The 26,859-nt window shown below is 37.3% G+C and overlaps 1 protein-coding gene across 4 annotated transcripts in view; it reads right to left on the reverse strand.

The window, feature by feature from the left end:
• CysRS (cysteine--tRNA ligase, cytoplasmic) overlaps nt 1-26,859 on the reverse strand; it is a 59,465-nt gene that overhangs the window by 29,770 nt on the left and 2,836 nt on the right. For 2 of the 4 annotated variants that reach the window (XM_081739306.1, XM_081739305.1), the window contains exons 2-7: nt 26,326-26,517; nt 16,598-16,793; nt 12,188-12,334; nt 7,564-7,704; nt 4,122-4,332; nt 1,919-2,160 (exon numbers count right to left, since the gene is read on the reverse strand). In XM_081739306.1, coding sequence (XP_081595432.1) covers nt 1,919-2,160; nt 4,122-4,332; nt 7,564-7,704; nt 12,188-12,334; nt 16,598-16,793; nt 26,326-26,504 — 1,116 coding nt within the window. In that variant the 5' untranslated portion in view covers nt 26,505-26,517. The remainder of the gene's footprint in view (nt 1-1,918; nt 2,161-4,121; nt 4,333-7,563; nt 7,705-12,187; nt 12,335-16,597; nt 16,794-26,325; nt 26,518-26,859) is intronic. The other 2 variants (XM_081739307.1, XM_081739308.1) reach the window with 1 other exon arrangement.

The following is a 26,859-nucleotide window of genomic DNA, read 5'->3' on the forward strand; positions in this document are numbered from 1 at the left end:
GTCTTGCTGGTACATTCTGGATCATGTTTTCAATCGTTTCTCACATGACAGTGGAGCTTGGTAGTGCTCTCAGTAACTGACCCGCTCCCATTATATTATGGCTGAAGCAGATGATACAGCTTTCTCTGGACCTGGTGGAGCCTTCTGCAGCTTTTTGTGAACTTCAAACATAAATATTGTCGTTTTCGGGACTGAATGGAGATTTCCATCCATGAAGAGCATTTGCTGATGCCAATTCCTTGCGCTTTATTTTTATGACCCTCTGACACTTTAACTCATTATTGAGAATTTGTCTGGCATGTCGTTTGTAAGCCTGCAGTCCCAGGTTACACCTTAACACATGAGAGATGACATTTTGGAAATTTGCGATTGATGAGAGATTGCCTTAGTACCACATCCCTTCGCACAAGCACCTCTACTCCATTCACGAGCTCTGGAGTTTGCACTATCCATGGTCTTCCTTGTCTAATGCGATCTCTCACAGTTCAGTTTATTGCTGGATAGTGTGATGGGCGAATCTCCTAGAGATTTTCAGCTCCTAAAGAAGTTTGAAAATCTCTAGTGTTACCTTCCCTACGTTATGTAGTGCTATTACAGCAATTTGGTTTCTGTATTCACCCACTGCAGATGAGCGTTTACACAAACCGCCTTTCACTTCATTACCTGAATCGGCAATAACTCATGTCTTTCTGTACTACGCAAGGAGCCTGGCTAATGCTACAATGCTAATGGCTCCAGGTTATCTACGATGTTGCCACATAGCAAAATTTTGATTCGCTACAGCGGCTGAAGGAGGACCAGAGGGTATACCACTATATAGCATCTTCGCTGTTTTTGTCCTAAAGAATATCGTTCTGTGTCCATGCGAGACATTTTTAAAACACCCGATATATATCTTATCTTTGGCCAACATTATAGTTATAGTTAGTGAAGAGATTATAATTTTGGACATCTCATTAACCACGTTGTACGAGTGATGATTGAAAAAAAGGGGTACAAAGTATAAACCTTTATGTTATTCATTGTAACTTAACGAAAACATATTTCCAGATTAATAACACGTCTGTCTTTGTACAAGTTTGAAGACTTCGGATTCTGATTATGTATATCCGAGAAGCAGATATTAAAAATGATCACTTGCCTAGAAAATTGATCAAGAATAGAAGTGAAATCAATGGGGCGGTTTCTGTGGGCCAAAAACACTACACCTGCTGACATTCATAGCTAGATTGTATAGGTGTATGGAGGGGGGAGGGGGGCTAAATTTCACAGCAACATGTGGGGAAGTGGTGTTGTGTCTTCAAAGAAAGAGGAACCAATACTATTAATGACAACCCTGGACACAGCGATAGACACACAACTTCAACCACTGACATTACGCTTTGAACGACTAGAGCACCCTTCTACATGGCCACCATTATTTTTATGTCAAAACCGCTGCCTGACGGTGGCTAGAACTTGACGCGGATTTCTATGCAAATGGTACAGAAAACTTTATCTGGCATTGTGATAAGCAGTTGAACAAAACCTGTGATTACATCAAGGACTAGCGTTGAGCGCCCTCTATCATCCGGTGTGTTGATCTTCCAACTATGTCTCACGCATAAGCCATAATAGACTTTGTAACCTTTTTTTCTTGATCATCCCTCGTATATTGTTGTCATAATGAAAAACTTGATAAAGGTATATTCCACTACTAGTTTCAATTTAATAAATGGCGTGATTGTTACACTTCGCCAATTTTTAGATTTATCAAAAAAATCAATTACCTCGAAACTATCTGGACCTACTTATATAATTTTGTTCAGATCAATAAGATCCATCCAATGATATACCTTTTATATCTAGAAAATTCTTTTTCCGTTAAATTTTTGAACTGTAAAATATTGTAGAATTTTTTAAAAATAATGCAGCGTACCTCTGCTTGTGCCAGTTCATTGTCGTGGTGAGGAAACTTAAGGTCGACTCCTCCTGTATGGATATCCAAAGATTCCCCGCAAATAGCTGAGGCCATCACAGAACACTCGATGTGCCAACCAGGTCGGCCTTTGCCCCACGGAGACTCCCACGAAGGCTCTCCAGGTTTAGACGACTTCCACAAAGCAAAGTCATTCGGAGACTTCTTCTCCTGCAACCTGTCCTCAGATATACTTAAGTCTCCTGCAACAACAAATTTTAAAAGGTTTATTACGTATATACATACAGAACATTTGCATTATTTTCTAAATCTATATTCTTTTTGTCTTCTCCGAGCAGACACAGGTAAACTGTTGGTAGGGAAAAGTCCAAGTTCGAACCATTCTCTTCACTAATGTTTTGTTTCAGCTTATCTCTCGAGTCCATCGGTATTTGTGTGTGTGTTCGTCCGATTATTCCACGATAACTCTCGTGAAACTTAATTTAAGGAAAATTGGTATACGCCTTGCTTCAGCTTGCAGAAAACCCTATTATTTGGTGTTGTAATCCATCAAGAATGATTGTAAAAAAATATTACATTATGACAAAATTAAGTTTTCTTTTAGGGCATTCTGATTACTCTCACAGCTTGGAGTTAAAATATGCTAAGAATGTAAAAGTGACCATCACCCAATTAAAAATAAATGTTCCACGATCATCGTCGTTAAGGTAGGTAGGTTTTGGTATATGTACTTTATCTTTGAAGGCTTCCTAATGCATGGAATTAAAGTCAGTAAAGAATAAATTAATGGATTTGCCCTCCCCAAGATATTTGTTTCACAGTTCAACGATAATATTAGGTTTTGATACAATATTACGTATCTTTTCTTTGATTCCTTTCCGTAATTATCAGTCCTTGGGATTAAAATTAGTGAAAAATAGCTGTGAACTCAGTCCCTAGTATGGGGTGGGTTACTTTCTCATTCGATTAAAAAATACGATCTATGATTCTTTCGTAACTCTTTTTAATTATGGAATGTCGAATTAGTGGGAATGATTGTGAAAACTTCTAGTAATAGATTGCACAATCATTTCTATTACTTGAATTTAAAATCAATCGACAACGCGTGAAATTACTACCTCCCCCCCCTTCCACACAGACATTCCCGTTTTAAAAAAATATATGCTTTATGATAAATTTCGTAAAAAATTATTCGATTCTGAAACAGTATTGAATGGGCTGTATGTGCTCATTGACGTTTCTAGTTAATTCCCACCGCTTAGAAATGAAGTCAGTCAAATATGAGGACTCAATCTCCCCCGCTTTTTTTGTTATATACAAAATTGTATGATAACTTTCGAAAGAAGAATCGATTTTGGTCGAACATCATGTAATATTTTCTGAAAATTTCCAATTACCTCAATTTCTAGGAATTAAAACAGAAAATATTGAAAGAGTGCATTCTCTCTCATTTTATACATTTTCAGTGAAAATTTAGTAAAAAGACTATTTTTTTAAATAAAGCACTGTGAATGTTTTGTTATAAAAAAAAACTTTCAGTTTAACGTCCCACGGATATGCCGGTTAGGCTAAAGGAGACTGTGATAATGAGAAGTGAGTGAAATGGTGGAATGAAGAAAGTGGGAGGAAACGGGAGAACCCCGAGAAAACCCACGAGCACGGTGTTTGTCCACCACAAAGTCCACACGGCGCGATCTGGGATCGAGACAGGGACCCCCAGCACCGGAGGTGAACGCTCTACCACTGAGTCACCGCGTCTCCCGTTAGGCTAAGGGAGACGACGATTATGGCAAGTGAATGATAATGGGAGAATTAGTGGAATGTGAACGTGGGAGGAAATGAGAGTACTCCGAGAAAGCCCACGTACACGAAATTGTCCACCACAAACTGACTTGACCGGGAATCGAACCAGAGGCCCCATGCACCAGAGGCAAGCGCTCTACTACTGAGCCATCGTGCCCCCCGTGTGTTTTGTTGGAAATTCCAGACTTACTTCTATAGTTTGAGGCTGAAAGTAATGAGAAAAAGAGAGAATTGCTCCTTCAACAACCACGCATCAGTAGTATAGGGCTTAACCATATATTTTACATAAAGTCTACTTCTGACGTAAAATAAGGTAAGACACCTTTTTAAGCATATTCTGTTAGTAAAACATCGTGAAATTATTTGTACCTTAAAAGACAAACATCATCCAATTGTTTACCTTCTCCTGATTGAAGCGCAGAGGAATCTCCGTAAGCTTCAGGCACAAGCTTAGCATAGTGATGATTGCTACTTTGATCGAACTTACTAACATCAAAATACACAGAGCCATTGGATTCATAGGCTAAGCCATTGGCTACTATCTTCTGAATATAGCAGATAATCTCTGGGATGTATTCACTAACCCTCGTTAATACATTGGCTGGAAGAACCTGAAAATAAAAATATAAAAGGTTCATTGAGAAATGATTACTTCCAATGCACTTAGTAAGTTAATACACGCAGTAATAGATAATGGATGATACCTTTTAAAAGCTGTTTTCTATTCTCTCTCGGGTAGTTAGAGGAGCAAAGAACAAACAACTGTATAAGTATACTAATTGTGTATTGGGAATCGTAATCGAATTATTAGCATACTTACCAGATTATAACTTTAAAAACTTTTTCTTGGTTTAAAACTTTTTTTTTCGGACTTATGAATCGGTATCGTTAAGACGGCTGATTAAACAGACGACATCCATTATCAATGCAATAAGAAAAAGTTCTGAAAAATACCGGCAGTTGCCGCCACAAGTAAAATTTTAGCCATCGTGAACTTAGTGTTGCCAAAACACTGAATTTTCTTGTACTTGTAGTAGATCTTACTTTTTATAGAGGAAGAAATGCAAATATTATATGGCTCGTGTTTGATCTTATTCGATTTGATTTTAGCGTCCCTTTCAGCAGCGAAGCTGTATGAAATGTGGACCTACAACTTAGCGGGAGATCTGAACCACATGAACTCCCGCTAGGAATCGAACCTGGCTCTCCCACGCCAAAGGCGCGTGCGCTAACCGCTCAGCCACGAGGGAGCTTTTGCTTTTGTTTGGAATTAGAAGAAATTTTAAGTATTCACAGCAAGAAAAATAATTTTTGTTACTACTTTCGTTTGATTTCTGGGGGGGAGGGGAGGAGGGATCTCTTGATATGTTATCTTTGACACTCAAAACAGTAATGAAGAGCCTCGACTTCAGCAATCTTTTTATATTTTATTCAAAACAGTCAAAACCTTTTCTTACAGAAAACACAAATATAACTAACTAACTCTATGGCCTATGGAACCCGGAGGTTCAATGCCGCGTTCACAAAGACTCTCCACTGACTTCTATCCTTAGCTAACTGCATCACACAAATATAAATACCCAATATAATATAAACCCCAACAAAAAACAATGTAACATAAACTACCAATATTAAAAACATTCTACGATATTACTATTTATTCAAATGCTTCATACAATTTAAACTGCTCCATTTTTCTTTACTTCAGTTTTTTTTTCTTCTTTTTCCTATACGCAAATTGCATTAACACATACAACTCTGCCTATGACAAATGTGGAAAAATTTATTACCTATACAATTTAAATTTATTTATTTATATATATATTTCCGGGTATTACCGGCATCTATGGCGTTAACCCCGTCACGTATAGGAGATGACATCCCTTGTCGAGCACACTATCCAGGGAAGGGAAGGCAGCAGCCTGGAACCGATATGTTAAATGTCATCCTGGCATCTCCCCGATCTGAATGAAGATAACCCAGAAAAAAACACCACACAGAATGGCTGACCTGTAAAAGCTGTTACATCTTTTCGATCGAGTGTCCTCATCAGGAATCGAACCCTCGAACAAAAGATGAGAGCAGATGGAGACTACGTTACGCGTGGCCACTATCTATCTATTAAAATGCTAGGTTTATATACATATGGTCAAGAAAAGTTTATATGTTTGTGGTTAATTCTTTCGACAGTGAGTTCTCGGGAACCATAGGCTCTCGAAAGATGCCGTTTTCACTTATCGAATGCAAATTTTGTGTAGATTGTTCCGATCTAATTGAATATTTAAAAAAACATGGCCGTTATTTCTTTATTAAATTTTTTAGGAGTACACCGGAAGTGTTGAATTTATAAAAAGTACAGCGTCATATCCTACGAGTCTACGAGTTATACAGGGTGCGGCACGTAAAACCGGCCCGTCGTAATATTCTGGTATATTGTGTTTTTGGCAACACTTAAATAATCTACCTTCCTACCAAGAGATGGCGTGTCGAGGTCGGGTCGACTTACGTGACCTGCAGCAGTCACGTGCAGCCGCAGCCAGTGAAACTTGTCGAAACCAGTTGAGAAAAAGGCCTCGTTGTGTTAAGCCGGGTGAGTGGCAGTGTGTGATAATGCCATATTCGATACCCGAGCGTGTTGCCATTGTTGAAGGGTTCATTCTCACTGGATCTTTTGTGAAAACAAAGAATTTGTCTGTTAAAGGGAAGAGTATACGAAACAAATCCACACACAATTGAAGAACTCAAGACCAGGATCCAGGATGTCACCAATAGCATTACAACACAAGAACTGACAAGGGTATATATGAATCTCCTCAATCGTGCTCACATGTGCGTTGAAGTGGGCGGAGGATACTTTCAGCATCTGCTGTGAAGGCTGCTGTGAAGGTGAGTAGTCATATTCAATACATTACATTTCATTTATGTGTTGTAGTTAATCATATTCAATACATTACATTTCATTTTATGTGTTCACTTTCCGGGCCGGTTTTACGTGCCGCACCCTGTACATTCCAACACCACATAGTTGTATACAGAGGTTGTATTTCTCTCAGGTGTTTATTTCATGGCTAAATGATAATGAAAAACGAAGGATAATCATTTCTGCAGTCTAAGATAAGTCTTTATTATCCGGAGTGTTTTCCCCAATGAACACTATATATCACTGACATTATAATTAATTGTATATTTGCTTATTACGTATTACATGCAAGAAGAAAGAAAACACTGATCATACATGAATTAGAAACTCCAACCGGAAGTAGGCTCAAATCTTGCAAACGGTGCAAGATATTGAAAAAAAAATCGAAAGAGAAAGAAAGAAAGAAGAAAAAAAATTATGGCATCCTTTGCCGATTTTTATCAAGACGTCTTTCACTTATGTCTGTGAAAGGACATGTACAGATGTGGTGAGGAATAACAAGGAGATTCATGCTCATATTTGAATGATGCACTGTGTAGAGAGCGCAGGTTCAGCTAATACAATTCAAAGCTACAGGAATTTGCTCTATGGAATGAATGGTTTGAACTAAATCACACTTTTTGTCAAGATTGTCTTAGTCCAGATTTAACGTTAGATGTTTTTACTAATGTAATATTACTCCAACACATTTCTCAGTGTGGTACTGATTACGAACTCTTCAAAACTTATTCCTGATTTCAGTGTTTTCTGTGAATAAACGATTAAGTTGAATAAAGTGTAAAAAGATTTGTGAAACACACACACAAAAAAACAAACAAAAAAACCTGTCATATGTATCAAGAAAGGATCGAATAATTTACCTTTTTAATTTCTAAAAATATATAACGATACATATAACAGTATGTAATATAGATTTACTTACATTTAAGGCAGTCATATCTTTGTGGAATTCCTCCTCCCAGTGGCGTGGAAGCTTTGCGAAAATGGAATTATCTGTTACAGTGCTCCCGTACAACTGATCCAACCAATCAGAGAGGGGATCCTGAGCTTCTTTTAAAAATATCTACAAAACAAACAAACTACAATTAGAAAAGATTAAGTGAAAAACAATTCAAAAAATTCAAATTCAATCTTATGTTACTCTGCACCAAGAATTTATGAAAACTATAACAACTGTACTAATTTAATGCCGAATACGAGAAAAATATGGAGTATTGATTAGTCTACCATAGGCTTCTCTGTAATTAGTGCCCGAAGATAATTAACAAGTTGCTTTTCTCGTAACCGAATACACTTTCAAATTATACAAGGGTCAATGCAATGCTATACGAAGTATATGTCAGAATATATGACATAATTTTCGGAGAAGTTTAGAGTTTTCGCGAGTTTGTCTAGATTTCCCGCATATGCGACTGAAAGAAGATAAAATGTACTGACAATGAATCATGCAAGTTTCGATGCAATCCAATCAGTTTCCATTCGAACAGCTTTCAGACAGCGACAAACCGCACAAATATATCACTCTCTGAACTTTCGTGGGCCGCAGTGGTAGAGCGTTCGCCGCCGGTGCTTGGGTCTCGGGTTCGATCACAGCCCCCCCAAGTGAACTTTGTGGTAGACAAACACCGTGTGCGTGGATTTCCTCGGGATTCTTCAGTTTTTTCCCCACTTTCTTCATTCCACCATTTCATTCATTACTCATCATCACCGTCTCATTTAGCCTAACCGGCATAACCGTGGAACGTAAAACTCAAAAGATTTCATTTCATTTCTCTGGGTTTCTGTGTACCCGAGTAAAAGTGAAGTAGTACCTAAAACGCTGCCGAAAAAAAATCTTCTGGAAAAGGTACATCATGGTTCTTTCCTACGCAAACTAACATTTCTCGCATACTTTTTAGTTTAATGTCCTACGTTATGCATCGAGGCTAACCGAGACGGTGATGATGAGATGGATGACAATAGTGTAATGACGAAAGTGGTTGGAAAGTGGAGAGCCCCGAGAAAACCATGCACACGCTGTTTGTACACCATTAAAACCAACTGGCGGGAACTGGGATCGAACCAGGGACCTCACACGCCGAAGGGACGCTCTCCCACTGAGCCACCACGTCCCGCATTTCCCGCATACTAGACCAGTATCCAAACAATTTCCTTATAGTGTAACTGGGCATTTATGAACTTTCATTTCAAATTTATTATAGGATTCCTACTGATCTGGAGAAATCTATTTCCCTGACACTTGGCAGGAAGAATTCCCTGGCTGACAGGTCTTTCATGACAGGTGTCGGACAACATTGGCATAGAAATAAGGAATAAATAATGATGAATATTTATATATGAGAACATTTATTCTATAGAGACAAATAATAATCAATTGCTTATACGTGCATTCCATTTACTTCCCATAAAAATCTGAGCAACGTTCCATACAGCGATCATTAAAGGTTGGCTAAGCTGCAATTGGTGTACAATTAATGTTATAAAAAAAATATATTTTATAAAATTTCCCTGACCAGTGGGAACCTTGTACTAACTAATTGTGAAAAAGAAGATGAACAAACAAGAAAGAGATAGCTACACATAATTTTAGGCCAGAAAATCTATTATAAAATGTTAAGAATTATTATGTAATTGTGTCTGGGAATTCGTTTTATGTGCTGAAGACACTTCACTTACATATCGAACTTTCTCATTATATAAATCTTGCATCGATACATTTCATCGTCTGAACGAAATTCAGATTTGTACATGGACCCGGATTTCTGGGTCAGTTTTTCGATCGCGTGGATCTACGTGATAACCACGGGCACTTTGGGTAACTACCCCAGCAAAAGTAATAGTATAAAACCTCAAGATATTTCCGGAATGGTATGGTGTGTAACTAAATTTTATATCGTCCTCTATTTTGACGTAGCTCTAAAACTGGAACTATATATTCACACCGAACATCTTCGTCCGTATCTGTTAAAGTTCGGAATAGTAATAGTTTCTACTGAAGAACAGACCACTCTGTGCATATTAAGTACTTGTGGTGACATTGTGCGTTATAGTGACTGAGTTGTGGGACTATCACTTCAATCAGAAAAACAGGCGTGTGTTTAAGTGAAATCTGTCAACTGGCATGCATGTCACATTATAAACAATTCACAGACACCACATAACAATCTGAATCATTAAATTAACCCTCGCACTTCCTAGGTATTTTTTTGTAATGCGGACTACCAAAGGTGGGCATTTTGTGCCCACCTGTTAAGATTATGTTCTCTTTTTGCTGCCAGCAAACTAGGGAAAATAGAGTGGTGGTTTCCCGTTGCCTTCCACCCCGCAGTATCCCAGCCGTTAAAGTCACTATGACCACGCCCAGGACTAATGTCCAAGTTGCCGTAACAATCACTATGAAGCCTTCGAAATGTGGGTGTGGAGAAGAATGGAAAGAATTAGTTGGGTCGAGCGGAAAACGAATGAGAGAGTGTTAGAAATGGTGGGTGAGAAAAGAACACTTTTAGATATAATTAGGAAGAGGAAGAGAAACTGGTTGGGGCATTGCCTAAGAAGAGAGTGTATCATGAGGGACGTCCTAGAGGGTATGGTGGCGGGAAAGAGAGGGAGGGGGCGAAGATTATAATTAATGGATGATATAAAAACAGAAAGATCATACACGAAGACGAAGTTAGCGGAGGACCGTAGAGCATGGAAGCTTGTAAGCTGCGGCAAGTGACCTGCCAATAAAGGCAGAATACCTATGATGATGATGATGTTAAGATTATATATTTTAAGAAACACTCTCAAAAATCTACAGGGACTAAAGTGAGGAGTACACAGGACAACACTAACACCAATTATTATGCTGCCACCTAAGAGTAACACTTCTAAATGTCAGTCACATCTCCTACCAACTTAAAATAGGAAGTTTTATGAGGCACACTAACTCTCAATTTGAACCACCATAGGGTATACGCTTTAGCTACACATGTTGGGCAATAACATATTTCCTTACAATTTTAAACAAACGTTAGAAGAGTAATTATAAGAAAAAAAATATACTGAGCTGGGCACAAAGTACCCCCTCCCTCCCGTTGGTAGTCCGAGAGTTAATCACACACTGAGGCTTGTATTTTTTTATTCACGCCTAGAATTACCAGGTTTAATTAATGTCGCAAAACTCTTCTATCAGCAGTTGGTTATGTTTAAGTCATCACTAAAAACTCTCGCAATGCAACCCCAATTAGGATTCCATGAATAAACCTGGTCTCTGTTAGAATTATAATTAATCGTTATGTGCATCAACTTCCTTCACAACTTACGTCAACAAAATAACATCCTCAGAAGGAGTCCTAGTGAAACATAAAAGACCAGGTAAATGGTCCACAGAAAGCCTGCAATTAGGAGCGGGATAATATATATATCTCTGGTACAGCTGCAACGAAATCTTCTGCAGTGGAATCCTCATTGTTGTGCAATGATCAATACTGATGGCCATAATATTGTGCATAATCGATGGTTGTGGGTTGGAATATCTTAGGTAAGTAAATTCAATTCAACAGAAACGGATCGGGCTCAGCCTCTGTAGTACCCCAATATACTGTATATATATCTGAGAAGTATTCAAAAATTAACGACAATGCTCACAAATAACGCAAACAGACTGAGATACTCTAATGTATCTCTCTGTAGTAGTATAGCAACACATCCGTAATTGCTTAGAAGCATTTTTAAAGGAATTAACGAGCTTGGTATTTAATAACTGGAGTCCACTAAACATGTAAGTGGTACCGAACACTAATATAAACAGAAGCAAACGACAGCCATCTAGTTTTGCTTCACATTGAAGATTGCCACGGACAAATACGAAATGTTAAAAGTAGTACTGTTTTGATAGCTCAATCATCATCATCATCATAGGTATTCTGCCTTTATTGGCAGGTCACTTGCCGCAGCTGAGAAGCTTCCATGCTCCACGGTCCTCCGCTAACTTCTTCGTTTTCGCGTATGATCTTTCTGTTTTTATATCATCCATTAATTGTAGTCTCCTTCACCCCCTCCCTCTCTTTCCCGGCACCATACCCTCTAGGACGTCCCTCATGATACAATCTCTTCTTAGGCAATGTTCCAACCAGTTTCTCTTCCTCTTTCTAATAATATCTAAAAGTGTTCTTTTCTCACCCACCATTTCTAACACTCTCTCATTCGTTTTCCGCTCGACCCAACTAATTCTTTCCATTCTTCTCCACACCCACGTTTCGAAGGCTTCCAGTCGACTTTCGTCACCTTTACGTAAGGTCCACGTTTCCGCCCCATACAGTACAACACTCCACACGAAGCATTTTATGAGTCTTTTTCTCAACTCTTTATTCAAGGTCCCACAAAACAGACTTTTCTTCCTCCTAAAGGCTTCTTTCGCCATTCCTATCCTTGCTTTTATTTATTTATTCAAGTACTGCGCTAAATATTTAATTTACTCTACAGTACTTGGATGCTGTGTTATTTACATGATTTCGCACTCTCAAAGAGCTCTAAGAGAATATTTTAGATGAAATATCACCTACCTGTTGTGATTCTTTGACCTTCGCTTCATCGTTGGATTTAACAGCTGCTTCGAGACTTTCGACTGCAGCGGCAACTTTCGACAACATTTTCTCTAGCATCTGCCTTTTATCAGGATCATTCGTCTTCTTTACTGTACTGGAGAGTTGCTGCAATAAAAAAAGAAACAAATTAATTGCTGACACTTTGGCACTGTTACTCATCACTCTTTTATTAATTCCTTACAACCACACACAATAAATGCTAGGAGCTCTGTTCGGGAACTTTGAAGAACTACAACTGTGTATGGTATACAAAGAGTAGAAAAGGTACGACCGGACGAAGATTCGAACTCTGGGTTCCAAGTCCACTCTTCACACTTATACATATTTTCACTTTTAAGTCGATGCTCAGTCCTCCAGACAACATGGTCTGTATCATAACTCCTGTTGTGCCTACACAACGCAGTGTCTGCATTACAGATCACCTCAGATGGTTGAATTTATATTACATATGACAAGTGAAAACAATAACCGATTCTGTAATGTAAGTATTAGGTTTTTAAGCATAACAGGTGTTCTGGTACAGAGCATGTGGTCTGACTGGTCGAGCATCAATTTCAAAGAGTAACAGAACGTACAGCTGTTTTGGAAGCGTATTAAGTAGCGAGGTGTGTAACTCATTGGCATAATACGCAGGAGATCTGGGTTTGAATCCCGGTCCAGTTGTGTATTTTCGCACCTATATATCATTGTCATCTATTAATTTTATTAGAAGTTACATGGAGCAAACTGAAACAAATTCGAATACCTTAATTTTGTTATGTACTAAGCTTTTAAACTTTCATAAGATGGTTCACAATTTTTATAGCAATTGTCGGATAAATTCAGTTCAAGAAAACATTTAACGCCATACAACAAAACAGGTTTCTGCCCCACTGGTCTAGCGGATAGTGCGCGCCGCGCCTTTGGCACACGGGTCCCGCTGAAAGAGAATTGGTATTTGAATGCTTTATAGAGTTTGGATACCAGCTAAGGCCCAGGCTAAACATTGTCTTGTGCTGACAAAGGCAGCTTAATTTCAAGAACAATCGATCTGAAGTTCTTAAATATTTGTGAATATTCTCTTAGCTTTACTTGATTCATTTGTTCAGTGTGTTCACAAAATATCTGCACAATGGAAGTGGTGAGAGAGTGAAATACTGTATGAAAGGATTCTTACGGCAGTGCAGCTTTCTCTACAGGAGATATTGAAAATATCTGTGCGGCCTGAAGACATGTCTGTACACGATGAGGCATATTTGTAAACAATTTTTTTTTTTTTTTTTTTTTTTTTTTAATCTTCCACCTTCCAATAGTTTCTCTACTGCAACTGTACAGTGAATTTTCGGTGATCCTGCATTTATATCCTTTGTCTGCACCAGGACCACGGGGAAAGAGAGCTAATGTGTTTCCAGGACAAAATAAAAATTCAAGGACATTTCCAGGTTTTCCAGGGCGAGTGGGAACCCTGCAATCTGTTAGTCTTATTCCATCTTATGAAATCAGAGGGTCAACCGGCGCAAAAATAACCATTCATTCTCTGCCCTCACAGGCGTATATTTCAATAAATAACAGATCATTAAACAAAAATAATAAAGTTTAAAAGGGCTCAATGGCGTTGCTCGAACTCAACGCACCTTATAGGTTTAGCTTTACTAGCAAATGCCCTTAATATTTTCCTCTTCTCCTCCTGCGTCTGAACTCAAAGTCTAGCGCGAAATTCGAACACTTCGTATGGGCATCTCAATGAAACACCCCACCTCTTTTTCTTCCCTTCTAGGTCAAGTATTAGAAAACGCTGAAACACGTTTTAAATGAAAAGTCAAAAACCAAATTCATGTTTCTACCCGTACGAGATACTGAGATGTGAACATATTATAATAATTGCAAGGTCAATCTTTTATTGTCACCTCTTTCCTTCCGTCTGGGCCCCATATCAAAAAACGGTGAAATACGTGTTCAATCACTTTAAATGAAAAGCCCAAATACAGAATTTCACGTCTCTTAACCTTAAGGGACGCCGAGATATAATAATTGCGATCCCCGATCCCTTTTCTTTCCCTCTGGATCATCATAATCATCATCATCATAGGTATTCTGCTATTATTGGCACTCATTTGCTGCATCTGAGAAACTTCTATGCTCCACGGTCTTCCGCTAACCTCTTCGCTTCATGTACGATTTTTCTGTTTTGATATCGTTCATTAATTGTAGTCTCCTTCGCCCCCTCCCTCCCTTTCTTCCCACCATACCCTCTAGCACGTCCCTCATAATATAGTTTCTTCTTAGCCAATGTCCCAAACAGTTTCTCTTCTTCTTCATAATATCATCTAAAATTGTTCTTTTCTCCCCATCATTTCTAACACATTCTCATTCGTTTTCCGCTCGACGCAGCTAATTCTTTTCATTCTTCGCTACACCCACGCTTCGAAAGCTTCCACTTGTTTTTCATCATTATTTGCTAATATACATGTTTCTGACCCTACAGTACAACACTCCACACGAAACATTTTATGAGTCTTTTTCTTAACTCTTAATTCAAGGTCCCACAAAATAGACCTTTCTTCTTCCTAAAGGCTTCTTTCGCCATTCCTATCCTTGCTTTTATTTCACGTTCACACTTCATTGCATTACTACATTTCAAGGGATCAATTTATTAAAAAAAAAAAAAAAAAAAAAAAAAAAAAAAGAAACATGTGTTTAAATATTTTAAATGAAATGTTCAAACACCAAATTTTATGTTTCTAATCTTAAGAATTCTAAGATACGGACATCTTATCATAATATTTGCAACTCCCATTCCACGTAGAATTTCCAAACATTCTTACTTAGTTGTATCTTCCGTCTGAAATCCTACGAACTGTCCAAATTTCAAGTACTTACGTACATCAGGACTTACGAGGGCCACTATTTATATTTTGAGCCTAACAAAGAAAAAACAGTAATTTGTCATTGAAAATTCATTTATTGTTTTCCGAAATATTCCCCTTTATTATCAATACACTTTTGCATTTGTTCGAACCATTTGTCAAAGCATTTTTTCCAATCTTCTTGAGACACCTCCACAATATGTTTCTTGAACGCCTCAAGGACTTCTTCCGCTGACGAAAATCGTTGTCCACGCAATTTATTCTTGACATTGGGAACAAGAAAAAGTCATTGAGTGCCAATTCAGGACTGTACGGCGGATGACCCATCAATTCGATTTTTTGAATGTTCAAATAGTCGTTGTTAAACGAAATGTGTAAGATCTCGCATTGTCTTGATGAAGACTGATCCGACGGCGCTTGCTTGTTTTCCGTATTTGACCGAAGACCTCCGGCAAACAATTTGTTGTGTACCATTCAGAGTTGACCGTTCTACGTTCCTCTAAAGGCACAGTTGCCGCATGACCAGTTTTTCCGAGAGAGAGAGAGAGAGAGAGAAAGAGAGAGAGAGAGAGAGAGAGAAAAAAAAAAAAACAGGCGACCATTTGTTTCCATGTGCTTCGAGCGCGAACAACTTTTGTTGGATTTGGTGCGTCTTGAGACACCCATACAGTCGATTGCTATTTTCGTTCCGGCTCATATGCATATAGCCATGATTCGTCACCTGTTACAATCACATATAAATCTTGAGAAGCACCGCCATTGTATTTATTGAGCATTTGTGTGCACCAATCGACGCGAGCTTCCTTTTGAGTTTTTATCAAATTATGTGGGATCCAACGAGAACAAACCTTTCTCACAGCTAAATGATCATGTAATATTTTATCTATGCTTGTGGAACTAATGCCTAGGGTTGCTTCAATATCACAGTATGTCGCATGACGATCTTGCACTATTAGGTTTTGCACAGCATCAATGTTTTCTTCAATAACAACTTATTTTGGATGACCTTCGCGATTTTCGTCAGTGAGCGAATGGCGGCCATGAGTAAAATGGTTACACCACATTCCACAGTGGCAAAGGATGGGGCTTCATCGCCAAATGTGAAAGTAAGTTGATCGATGCACTCTTGTCTTGATAATCCACGTCGAAAATCGTAATAAATTATCGCACGAAAATTTTCACGAGTTAATTCCATTTTTCTGTTGTCACGCAATCTTCAAGTCAACGTAAACAACACAAATAAAGCTACTGATAAAACGTTTGAAGTACGTTATGGTCAACAATGTCAAACGTTTCTATGCAAACAAAAAACAGCGCCTAACTACAATCAGTGTTGCCAAGGCTCAAAATACAAATAGTGGCCCCGTATATAAGAAACGAGAGGTCAAATATCATGTATTCGCATTTCTTAAACAGAGTATCAATAATAATAATAATAATAATAATAATAATAATAATAATAATAATAATAATAATAATAATAGGAGTCTATAAATCTAATCTGGAAAATTTCCACACTAACCTCCAGTACAGAGCTTGCATCTTTCAATATCTTCTCCAGAGGATGGTTTTCATCTAAATATTTGTCGTACAAGTAATTCTGGCGCGCTCTTTTTATAATTTTATCATCTATATCAGTTATATTCATCACATAGAGGACGTCGTAGCCAAAATAATCAGACAACACTCTTCGTAAAATATCAAATGTTATATACGACCTGTGAAACAATTAAGAAAACAACGTATTAGCAGCAAATCATAAAGATGGCAAAATTACATATTCATCTCAAGCTTGACAAATTTTTCGAGATTATAATTACAGTGCAGCCCACTTGTAACGAACTCGGAAATAGCGAATTATTGGATGTTACGAATATAAATGAAATCCATATCACACTGCCTAATTAAAACACGGAAGAAATGATCGTATATTACGAACAATATTTTCCGTAAAGACCGCTTATAGCAGGGTGCAAAATTTCAGTCAGACGCACTCGCCAATCCAAAAATGATGATCGCCAGTATATATATATATATATCTCACGTACAAATTAAGAGAGTCCTCCTCCCCATGTTCTTTTGTTTGATAAAGAAAGAAATTAGATCAGGGTATAAAATTTCAAAACCCAGGATAATCAATTTTGAATTGGAGAATTCATACACATGTTAAAAAAATATCTTACCTTAAAACTTCATGTTCGGGTAACGCTTTATCTCTGCACTGAAGTACCAGTTGTCGATTACAGTTCTTGGATCAAAGTCCTTAAGTGAAGGGCCATTGATAGAAATTGGCAGCAAATCAGTCAGTGTGTCAGTCTTCAGTGAATTCCTTTAGGCAGTCTTAATTCTGTTGAGACTGCTGAAGCCTCTCTCACATGAAGCAGTATTTACAGGTAAAACTGCTCAAAGTGTGAAAATTGGAAGCAAATCTGGGAATCTCGTATAAAGTTTTCGATTGAGGGCGGGAAACGAGAGACAAATTACAAAGTTATGAAGACTTCACATTCCGTGTTTTCTCTCACTCAGTGACAATTATTTTCGTGCGAAACAGAAACTGTGAAGCCCTGTGAGTTTAGGCAGAAATCATCCCTACTGAACACTGTTCGCCAGCTCTAAATTTCTAGGCGCCAATGGCGACCGGAAATTTTGCGCCCTGGCTTAAACCGGTTTTCAGAACGGGATCACGTTTTCTTTTCTTCTGCTCGTGTACCGCAAAACTGGTTTTCATACGTGTTGTCGCTGTTCAAGCCAGGCATGCCTCACTCCTCCCCTCCCACTCGGATGACAGCTGAAATCGCTCAGGGTGCAGGTGTTTCCAGCAATGCGTGTCCACCAGAGTTTAAGTTCGAGGTTAAAGGAAGATGATGAGGGAGAAGTGGAAAGTGTGAAACAACCCGTGAGTTCCAAAGAAGCGTTTCAAAGTTTGGAAAACTTGCAACGCTATGCTTTCGAATACAGGAACACGGTGCCGGACAACACATTTCGGACATTGGAGGAAGTGGAAGCAGCGGCGCTACGAACAGCGGCAGCAGACACAGTTGAGAAGAAAATTACAGACTTCTTCAAGCGTGATTGAACACGTAGGAAGAACTGAAGACATTCAATAGGCTAGATAACAACCCAATTAATAAAATTATCTTCAGATGTAATGCTATATTGCTGTATATTCTTTTTTTAAACGTATCTGCTCGTTATCTAATCCTTTGTTTTCTCCACAATTCGGAAAAAAATACACGAGTTTGCTTATAACGAAGTGCGGATATAAAGAACTCATTGTGTTGGTCCCTTGAAATTCGTTATAAGAGGGCTGTACTGTATAATTCCTACTGATTTCTACAATACGCTTAAAGAATGACGGTTGGGCTACCTTTATAATTAAATAGGTTATGACGGGAATGGGGAATAGCGGAAACTTCATAACGAGGAATTACATAATTTATACGATTTACCCAACATTGTTAGGGTCTTCAAGTCTAGGAGGCTTAGGTGGGCAGGTCATGTAGCTAGAATGGAAGAAAGTAGAAACGCTTTCACAGTCTTGACTGGAAGACTCATCGGAAAACGACCATTAGGAAGACCTAGGCGTAGATGGGAGGACAATATTAAGATGGATCTCGCAGAGATAGGAATACAAAGTAGAAACTGGATCCAATTAGCTAAGGATAGAAGTCAGTGCACAGCTTTTGTGAACGCGGCATTGAACCTCCGGGTTCCATAGGCCATAGAGTTAGTTAGTTAGGTTATGACCAACTTTTTAAGTTCTAACAGCTCTTTTTCTTTTGTTTTCGTTAATGGTGTCAGTAGAAAACAAATTTCTGAAATGCCACCTGTACCTGTAATTTTCTTAATAAAATAAAAGTTTAAAAAGTATAATTTTCTGCTACACCACTTGAAGACGGCGATCAATTTACTTCAAATAGCCAATTTATTGAAGAACTATTAGCAAGAAGTTTTCCACGTGAGATATCACACATTTGAATACAGGGTGTACGCAATAAATTGACAATAATATTACATATCTTTATTTCACGTGTTTCTTATTAATTTTGATTTGAATTAAGTTTGCAGTTATGGCTCAGGTGTTGTCAGCAATTAAGTCAATATCATGACTCCACTTTATATAAATGCTGATGCTTATGTTCATGTTTTGAAAGGGAGTGTTGTTCTATGGATGAAGCAAGTCACAAATCGACGCTATTTTATCCTGCAACAACGTAAAAATAAATAAATAAATAAATGCAAGAATTCTAATTGATGTTCTTGAATTCTCGTCAAAGCATATTTGGCCGCACAGTTCGCCAGATTGAAATCTTTATGAATGGTATTTGTAATAGGTACTATTCTGACAAACTCTTTCCTTTCTGTTCACCTTTCCAGCAACAGCTAACCCAAAATAAAAAAAAAAAAGTCTTCTGTGCCAATTTTACGTAAAAATACATTTATGTTTAAATGAAAATGAAATCTTTTAGTTTAACGTCCAACTATTATGTCGTTCAGGCTAACGGAGACGATGATTAAAACAAGTGAATGATGATGGAAGAATTGGTGGAATGACAAAGCGGGAGGAAATTAGAGTACCCCGATAAAACCCAGGGATATATAAACTTACTTAGTCGGGAATCGAGTCAGGAACCCCAGGCATGAGAGGTAAGCGCTCTACCACTGAGCCACCGTGCCCTCCCTCACACATTTATTTTTAAATATAGCACATTTGTTTCGACTAAACACCTTAGTTGTTTCAGGGAAAACTTTCATTATCTGATAAGAGCAAGTCCTCATAAGCAGGACAATTGACAAGAATTTTTATTTTGTTCACCTTACTAACAATAGCTACCAGTTCAAAAATAAGTGAGAAGGTCTTATCTGCCAATTATATTCATTACCGAATTCCATTAGGGTGACAAATATTTTGACCAAAACGAGTATATTGACGTAAATCAACAGGAAAATGAAACCACTGATATCTTCATACCTAGAGAGCTTGTTAATTTAGTGCGATGGCACCTTATTTATCCTGATAAAGAGTGCGGTGACAAGAGATTATGTCAACGTTTCTGTTAAGAAAATTTTTAAGTAATTAATTAGGCCAATCGAATTAGAATTTGCCTGTAAGGTGCTCGTGGAAGTAATAAATAATGTATTTCGCTCCCAGAAAGCAGAAAGGTATTAAACGGCAACTTTCCTTGATTTGCACCTAAGTGTATATCCTGAACTACCCAATTCATTAGGGACGTACCGATACCACTTTTTCACCGATACCCGATACCGATACTTTTGGACACATTTCTTATATATTATCAGGAATTTTCAGACTAATGAAATGAACAACATTATAATAAGGTATATTACACATTTTGACATACAAAGACAAAAAGCAGAACTTCATCTTAGTTTCCACACAAAAAAATATATTTCCCCTAAATTTAATCTTAAACAACGAAGGTCTAAGAAGAGATTTGATTCCCTGCTCATTAACACCTTAAAATTCTGTCTCCAAAATTGTGTGATTTGGCCAATGGGCAGTTAGTCAGTGGCCACTGGTCACTATTTGGTACCAAAATGATCAGCGTTCTCGTAGGTATTGATCAACACCAATATTATCTCTCTATGACTTCCAGTTCCCAAGATATTGACCAAAAGAGTTCCGATTTCGGGAGATTTAAGGAACTATATCTTGGTAATCGTAAGTTAGAGAGAGATGATATTGGTGTCCACAATACCTAAGAGGATGGTGAACATTTTGTTAACAAATAGCAACCTGTTTCCACTGGTTATATCTTTATTTTCAATATATACGGTGATAAAAAGCAGTGTTGCCAACAACCTCTGAAGAAAATAGCCTAGATGGTCTTCAGAAATAAGCTCTTTTACACAAAAAATGTCTAGATTTTGAACTGCTAACCTATAACCCACGTTGTAGAAACCCCCTTTTTGTGTGTAGGATTATAAGTGAGTTATATTAAAATATGAAATGTTGAATTTACTCGCAGAAGACTAACAAGCAACATACTTGACTAAACTACAATAAAATCCATCAACTCATCTGATTTGTGAAAATCAACAGCTATATTATCAGTTTAATTCAAATAAATCATCATCGATGACATCGCAGCTAGCCGAGGCGTTGGAACTGGATGCACTTTCGTTGGATTGTAGATTAGTTGTGTTTATGTATCCTGGCATTGTCCGAATTTTCAGTAGTACTTCTTTCGGCAGGTCATAGTTCTTATAAACACTTCTTATTTCTCCGTACATCCACATAAATAATCATGATTGCATTGAGACTTTTGAGGCTATTTGTTTCCTTAATAAACAAAACAATCTTTATAGCTTGAAGAAACGAACAGCTTATTAAATTTGTATTGGAAAACTTTCATTCTTGTAATGAAATGTGAAAATTAAAATAATTAAAAAGTAGCAAATAATGGGGCAATTTCGGGAGCGATATTGAAATTCTGAGTCGATAAATATTGTTAAATAGTTGTAAATCTGTGGATGGGGAGAGAGAAGAAGAATGAAAAAAATTGTTTGTTGCTTAATAAAATACCCTCTGTCTAGAAAAATCAATACGATGATATATAATGACAAATAGGCTATTTTTTTTAATTACTTTATTTTGAAAGAACAAGTATTTTTGCAATTAATTTAAGGGATGAAAGTACGCTGGAATTATTGTGCTCCAAAAGATTAATTTTTGGGCCATTTCCGTAGCAATTAAAACGCATTCATGTTGCTTTCTCAACTCCACGCGAAGACAAATAACGAATACGTACTCACGCCACGGCAAATATTATATGCCACTATTTCTTTCTATAAACCAGTAATACGTACAAAAACTTTACATTTCTAAATGAAACTATATACATTAAGGGGTCACTTCAAAAAAGTAAGGGGCAATTGACACCTTCTGCCCACCTCATCGCCGCCGCTGCATATATATAATGCAAACGGATACCACTGTTACAATTATCAATTTCAATTTCAAACATTTCAATTATCCAATAGGTAGAAATAAAAAAAAAAAATCACATGGAAATTACACTAATTGTTATATGAAGATACATTCTACTCTAAATATAACTGAATGAATAATTATCTTGTTGCAAAATTTTATACGAGTTTCTTAGTGTTTTCGTACGTAGCTCACAGTACTAAGCAACGACCATAAGGAAAGTGTAAAAAGGATCTGATCAGAAAATCAATGTTTCTAAAAATACGTCTCCAAGATGTGACTAATTTAATCACTTGCAAGATTCTATCATTCCTATGTTAATTATTATTATTATTTTCAAATAATATGCTTAAGTTGTAAAAATCAATACAAAATTCATTTAAAAAATCACAAAACACATAATACGAAGAATTGTTCTATAAGTATCTAAATACCAATTGCACACAGAACTTAGTGCATCTACGGAAATACGAGGTGTGACACACAAAAAACGAGACTGTTCCAATAAATCAGTGTACTTACAGAATTAGTTCTCTGTAATGTTATCACCTTCAAAGTAGTCCCCTTCAGCATTCACACACTTCTGCATTCGGTGCTGTCATTGCTTGTAACATTCCTGGAACGAGGTTTCTGGAAGGCCCTTCAGGAGATTCTCCGTTTTTAATTTTGGGAAATAAAAAAAAGTCACAGGGAGCAAAATCTGGTGAATAAGGTGGATGCTGCATTACAGTAATGTTTTTGCTGCTCAGAAACTGCTTGACAGATAGGGCCTTGTGAGCGGGTGCATTGTCCTGAGCGTCGAACAGCCTCCCTATTCAAGTTAACCAACTCCGCCACTGCACGAACACTTAATCTTCGGTCACCCCGGATCACCTCACGAACTTTGGCAATGTTTTGGTCTGTAATCGTTGACCTTGGGCGTTCATCATTTTCAACATTGTCCCGAAAACCGTTTATGCCATTCAAACACACGTGCTCGAGACAAAGTTTCATCTCCATAAGCCTCAGTTAACATTTGAAATGTTTCTGTGGCTGATTTCTTAAGTTTCACAAGAAACTTGATGTTGATTCGCTGTTCAGTTTTACACTAGACATCTTTCCGGCAGAATGCAGTTGCACGTGTTCACTCAGTGATGCAATACTCTCAACTGTCACCACCGGCTGAGTCGAAACTGACAGCATGGATAGAGGAAGGGTGTGGCATTACGTCACCAAAACAGTTGTTGCCAACTACAATCCTTTTTCAAGTTATGCACTTAGTCTCGTTTTTTTTTTTTTTTTTTTTTTGTCACACCTCGTATATACAACAGTAAATGTACCAGTTACACTTTCATTTTTTTCAGTGCCTGAATATGCTTATTTGCCATCTTCCGATTCTCTTTGTTCTGTTCGTCTTGAATTTTCTGTAGATCATTCATCTTCAAGGATGCGGTCTGGATCATTCCCTGGGCAACACTAACGTCAGCCATGTCCTATTTTGATAGCACAGAAGATACTCTTGTCAGAGCATCTTTCATCAGTCTAATAGTTACTTCCATTTCCTTCTGTACTGTTTCGTCCATTTCATTTCATTTCTTCAGAGATGATTCACTCTTTGAAACTTCCTTTGATACAGCTTCTTGCTTCGCACTTCTTAACGCACTTTCTTCTCTGAAAATCTTTGCCACTACGGCCTCTTTGGCGCTGCACTCTTTTAAGCAAGTAATCTTTATACAGGGTGTCTACTAAAATTTCAAAATGAAATTTCGTGACTTTTTTGCGACCTTTTCTTTTCATAAAATTTCCTAACATTTTCAAGAGCAAATTTGGGTGCAAATTAGGCCGAATTTTCATCCATGCGATAGAAACGTACTTTGCTTGCAATTTGGTAGCGTCTGAAGCCAACCATAGAGATTTTTGGAGGTGAATTTTGACGTTTTGTAGAACGAAATTTTCCAATCTGTACTTACATTTGTACAGTTAAAAAAAATCGTGGCCCAAAAGCTAAATTTCGTGACTTTTTCGTGACTTTCATGACCGTATTCTGATTTCGTGACTTTTTCGTGACATTCGTGACCGATAGACACCCTGTTATACTTTCTCCAGGCGTTCTGCACAGCATCTATTAATGCTGTTATGTTATTTTCAGAAGTGGAAGTAGCAATGCCACAAAAATATAGGAGGATTCGTTAAAATATAGCAGTTTATAGGAAGAGACGCAAATATATAGGAAAAATAGGAAATCTAGGAGCATTGGAAAGCCTGGAATTATATTAAATTTTCTTAGCCCATGAACATACATAAGAACACAAAATTTATTTTGTTTTCTATGTAGGAAGCTATAGTATTCTTCGTTAACTATTATGATTCATAAAGACACTCAGCTGCCGCCAAGAGTACAAAATTGTTGCCTGGTTACCCATTATCCCCAGATACATACTTCATTAAATTAGAGAAATGGAAGATAAGATTAACTTTAATATTCTGGCCAGACAATAGTCTTTGTGATAATATATATAAAATACACAATCACGTAGCAGTTTCAATACATAACTGACTTCATCAGACTTCCACTCCTTCTGTCTACCTGGGAGTTGGTCACCTCTTATACAATTCCTAGAGATCAACTTTTCATTAGGCTCCGCCCCTTCATTACAAAGTAACACTTGTGTCAATAGTTGATGAAGACAGTTACTGTGTTGAAACTGTTATGTGATTGTGTGTTTCATATATATATATATATTATCACATAGCCTTTCTCAGTGTATTGTTGTGTTTAGTTTGACAATACAGAAACAAGGTCTAATAGAACAATTATAATAGTCTTGTACTTAAAATACATTTCTTTGTGATATTCAAATGAAATGGTTCCAGGTAATCCCAAGAGAGGTTCCTCTGACCTACTTACATATTTTCTAAGCTACTTATGAACTATTCATATATATATATATTACTATGGCAAATTGTCTAAATAACAGTAACTAATAAATAACTAAAAAAAAAAAAAAAAAAAAAAACAGCTGATAACATTTTGTTGGATTCCTTTTTTTTTTTTAATTGCTTTGTGGGTTCGATGAGTCCCCCCTTCACTTTGAGATTCCTAGGGTCAAGTACTCCCTCGAATATATCCAGAAAACAGCACTGGCTACACCTCCCTCCAAAAAATTTTCAGTACGATCATATGAAACAACTCTGCTTCTCTTTCATGTAACTGTTTTCCGGGAGAAAATTCGAGATTGATTTCAAGTAAGTTTGAGTAATATTAAGAAAGCAGTGTTGGGTCATTGATGTTTACACTGCATTTAAAAGACACCGAATAACCACCCTCAATTACAATGAAAATACGAACTTCGTGGAAGTGCAGAGTTGATAAGAGCTAAATTGAGTCACTACATTTTTTATTGCTTAATAAGGACTAAAGATTTTGGGATGCAGCTATTGGAATGTGTCATACTATGATTTAATTTCATTATAATGACCTGTAACTAAAAACGGTAAATAGCATAAAAATATACGTTTATTTGTTAGGGACTTGGGAATAAAGTGAAATTTTCTGTTTATAATTTACATTACAATGTTTAGTGTTGTTAAACCTTCAATGAATATATCGCCCTTAGAAAGCAGAAAGATGCTAAGCGCCATTCTCCTTGACTTCCAACTAAGTCCATATCCTGACTTCCCATTTCATGTTTAATGTTGGCAGAAAGCAGACAAGTGGTAGGAGACAATATGAAAGGTCTGCGGTGAAAACTAAATTCTAAAGGAGAATCAAAGAATCGGAATTAATTAGTATTTCATTCGTTTTTATGCTCTCCTGAGAAATTTGCAGTTTCTTTCGCTTAGCACCTTTCTGCTTTCTGGGGGACGATATGAAGAAGGTGTAAAAACAATGTCTCATTTTAAGATACAACGATGCCATTTACGTATTTTATTCATTATATAAAAATATCTTTAATTATATAATGTAATGTACTTTCTTAATCATAGTGCAAACTTTCCCCAAATCAATCTCTCAATTTTTTTTTTTTCCACTGTCAACCTGCCTGAAAGAGCATCGAAGCAGAATTATTTTATATGAACCATGGCAGTGTACAGGAATTTTTTGATGTGAAAGAAAAAAGTGTAAAGCAGCGATCTGGGTGAGTAAAAAAAGAGTATAGGGTATGTGAACCTCCAAACTGGTGTCATACTCTTTTGAAAAGAGCACATCTGGTTACACTAAAACCTATATTTAAATGGTACTGTGCTACATTCTACACTGAAGTGGTCTCTATATTTAGATAAATAATTTTATATTTGAATTCCGGATTCCTTCCTACCTGGCATGGCCCATATGAGAGGCATCATACACTGTTGGTCCGCAACTGTACCACAGAACTTGCTTTCCATTCTGTGGTACAAATTCCTCCTTCTGACGAGTAAGGCTATTATGAAGTTTCAAAGTAGGACTAGAGGTGTTGGATGGTTTGTTCCATGGTGGCTGAGTACGTTTCGACATTTTCTATTTCCTGCTGTAAATACAAAACAAATAATAAGTCAAATTTCAAAGACGATCACTCAACGTGTCTCTGGCGGGGGTGACGAAGGGAACGCGTCCCCGCAATATCTTGAAGTACAAAATATTCAATATTTTATTCTAATTTAATTTATTTACTAACAACAGGATAACACATACATAATAATAATTATATTTATTTGGAATATAATATTCAGGCTGTGAAATGATTATAACAGTTCTTGATATACCTCAGGGGCTCAGTTACGTTAATCAGAAAGGTAACAATGGAATCCAAGAGATTAAATAGCTTGGGCTAGGTAATACCATTTAAATCACTTCCTTTGATGCCCCCCGC

This window comes from Thermobia domestica, chromosome 14 (genome assembly GCF_964235325.1).
Source record: "Thermobia domestica chromosome 14, izTheDome1.hap1.1, whole genome shotgun sequence".
NCBI lineage: Eukaryota > Metazoa > Arthropoda > Insecta > Zygentoma > Lepismatidae > Thermobia > Thermobia domestica.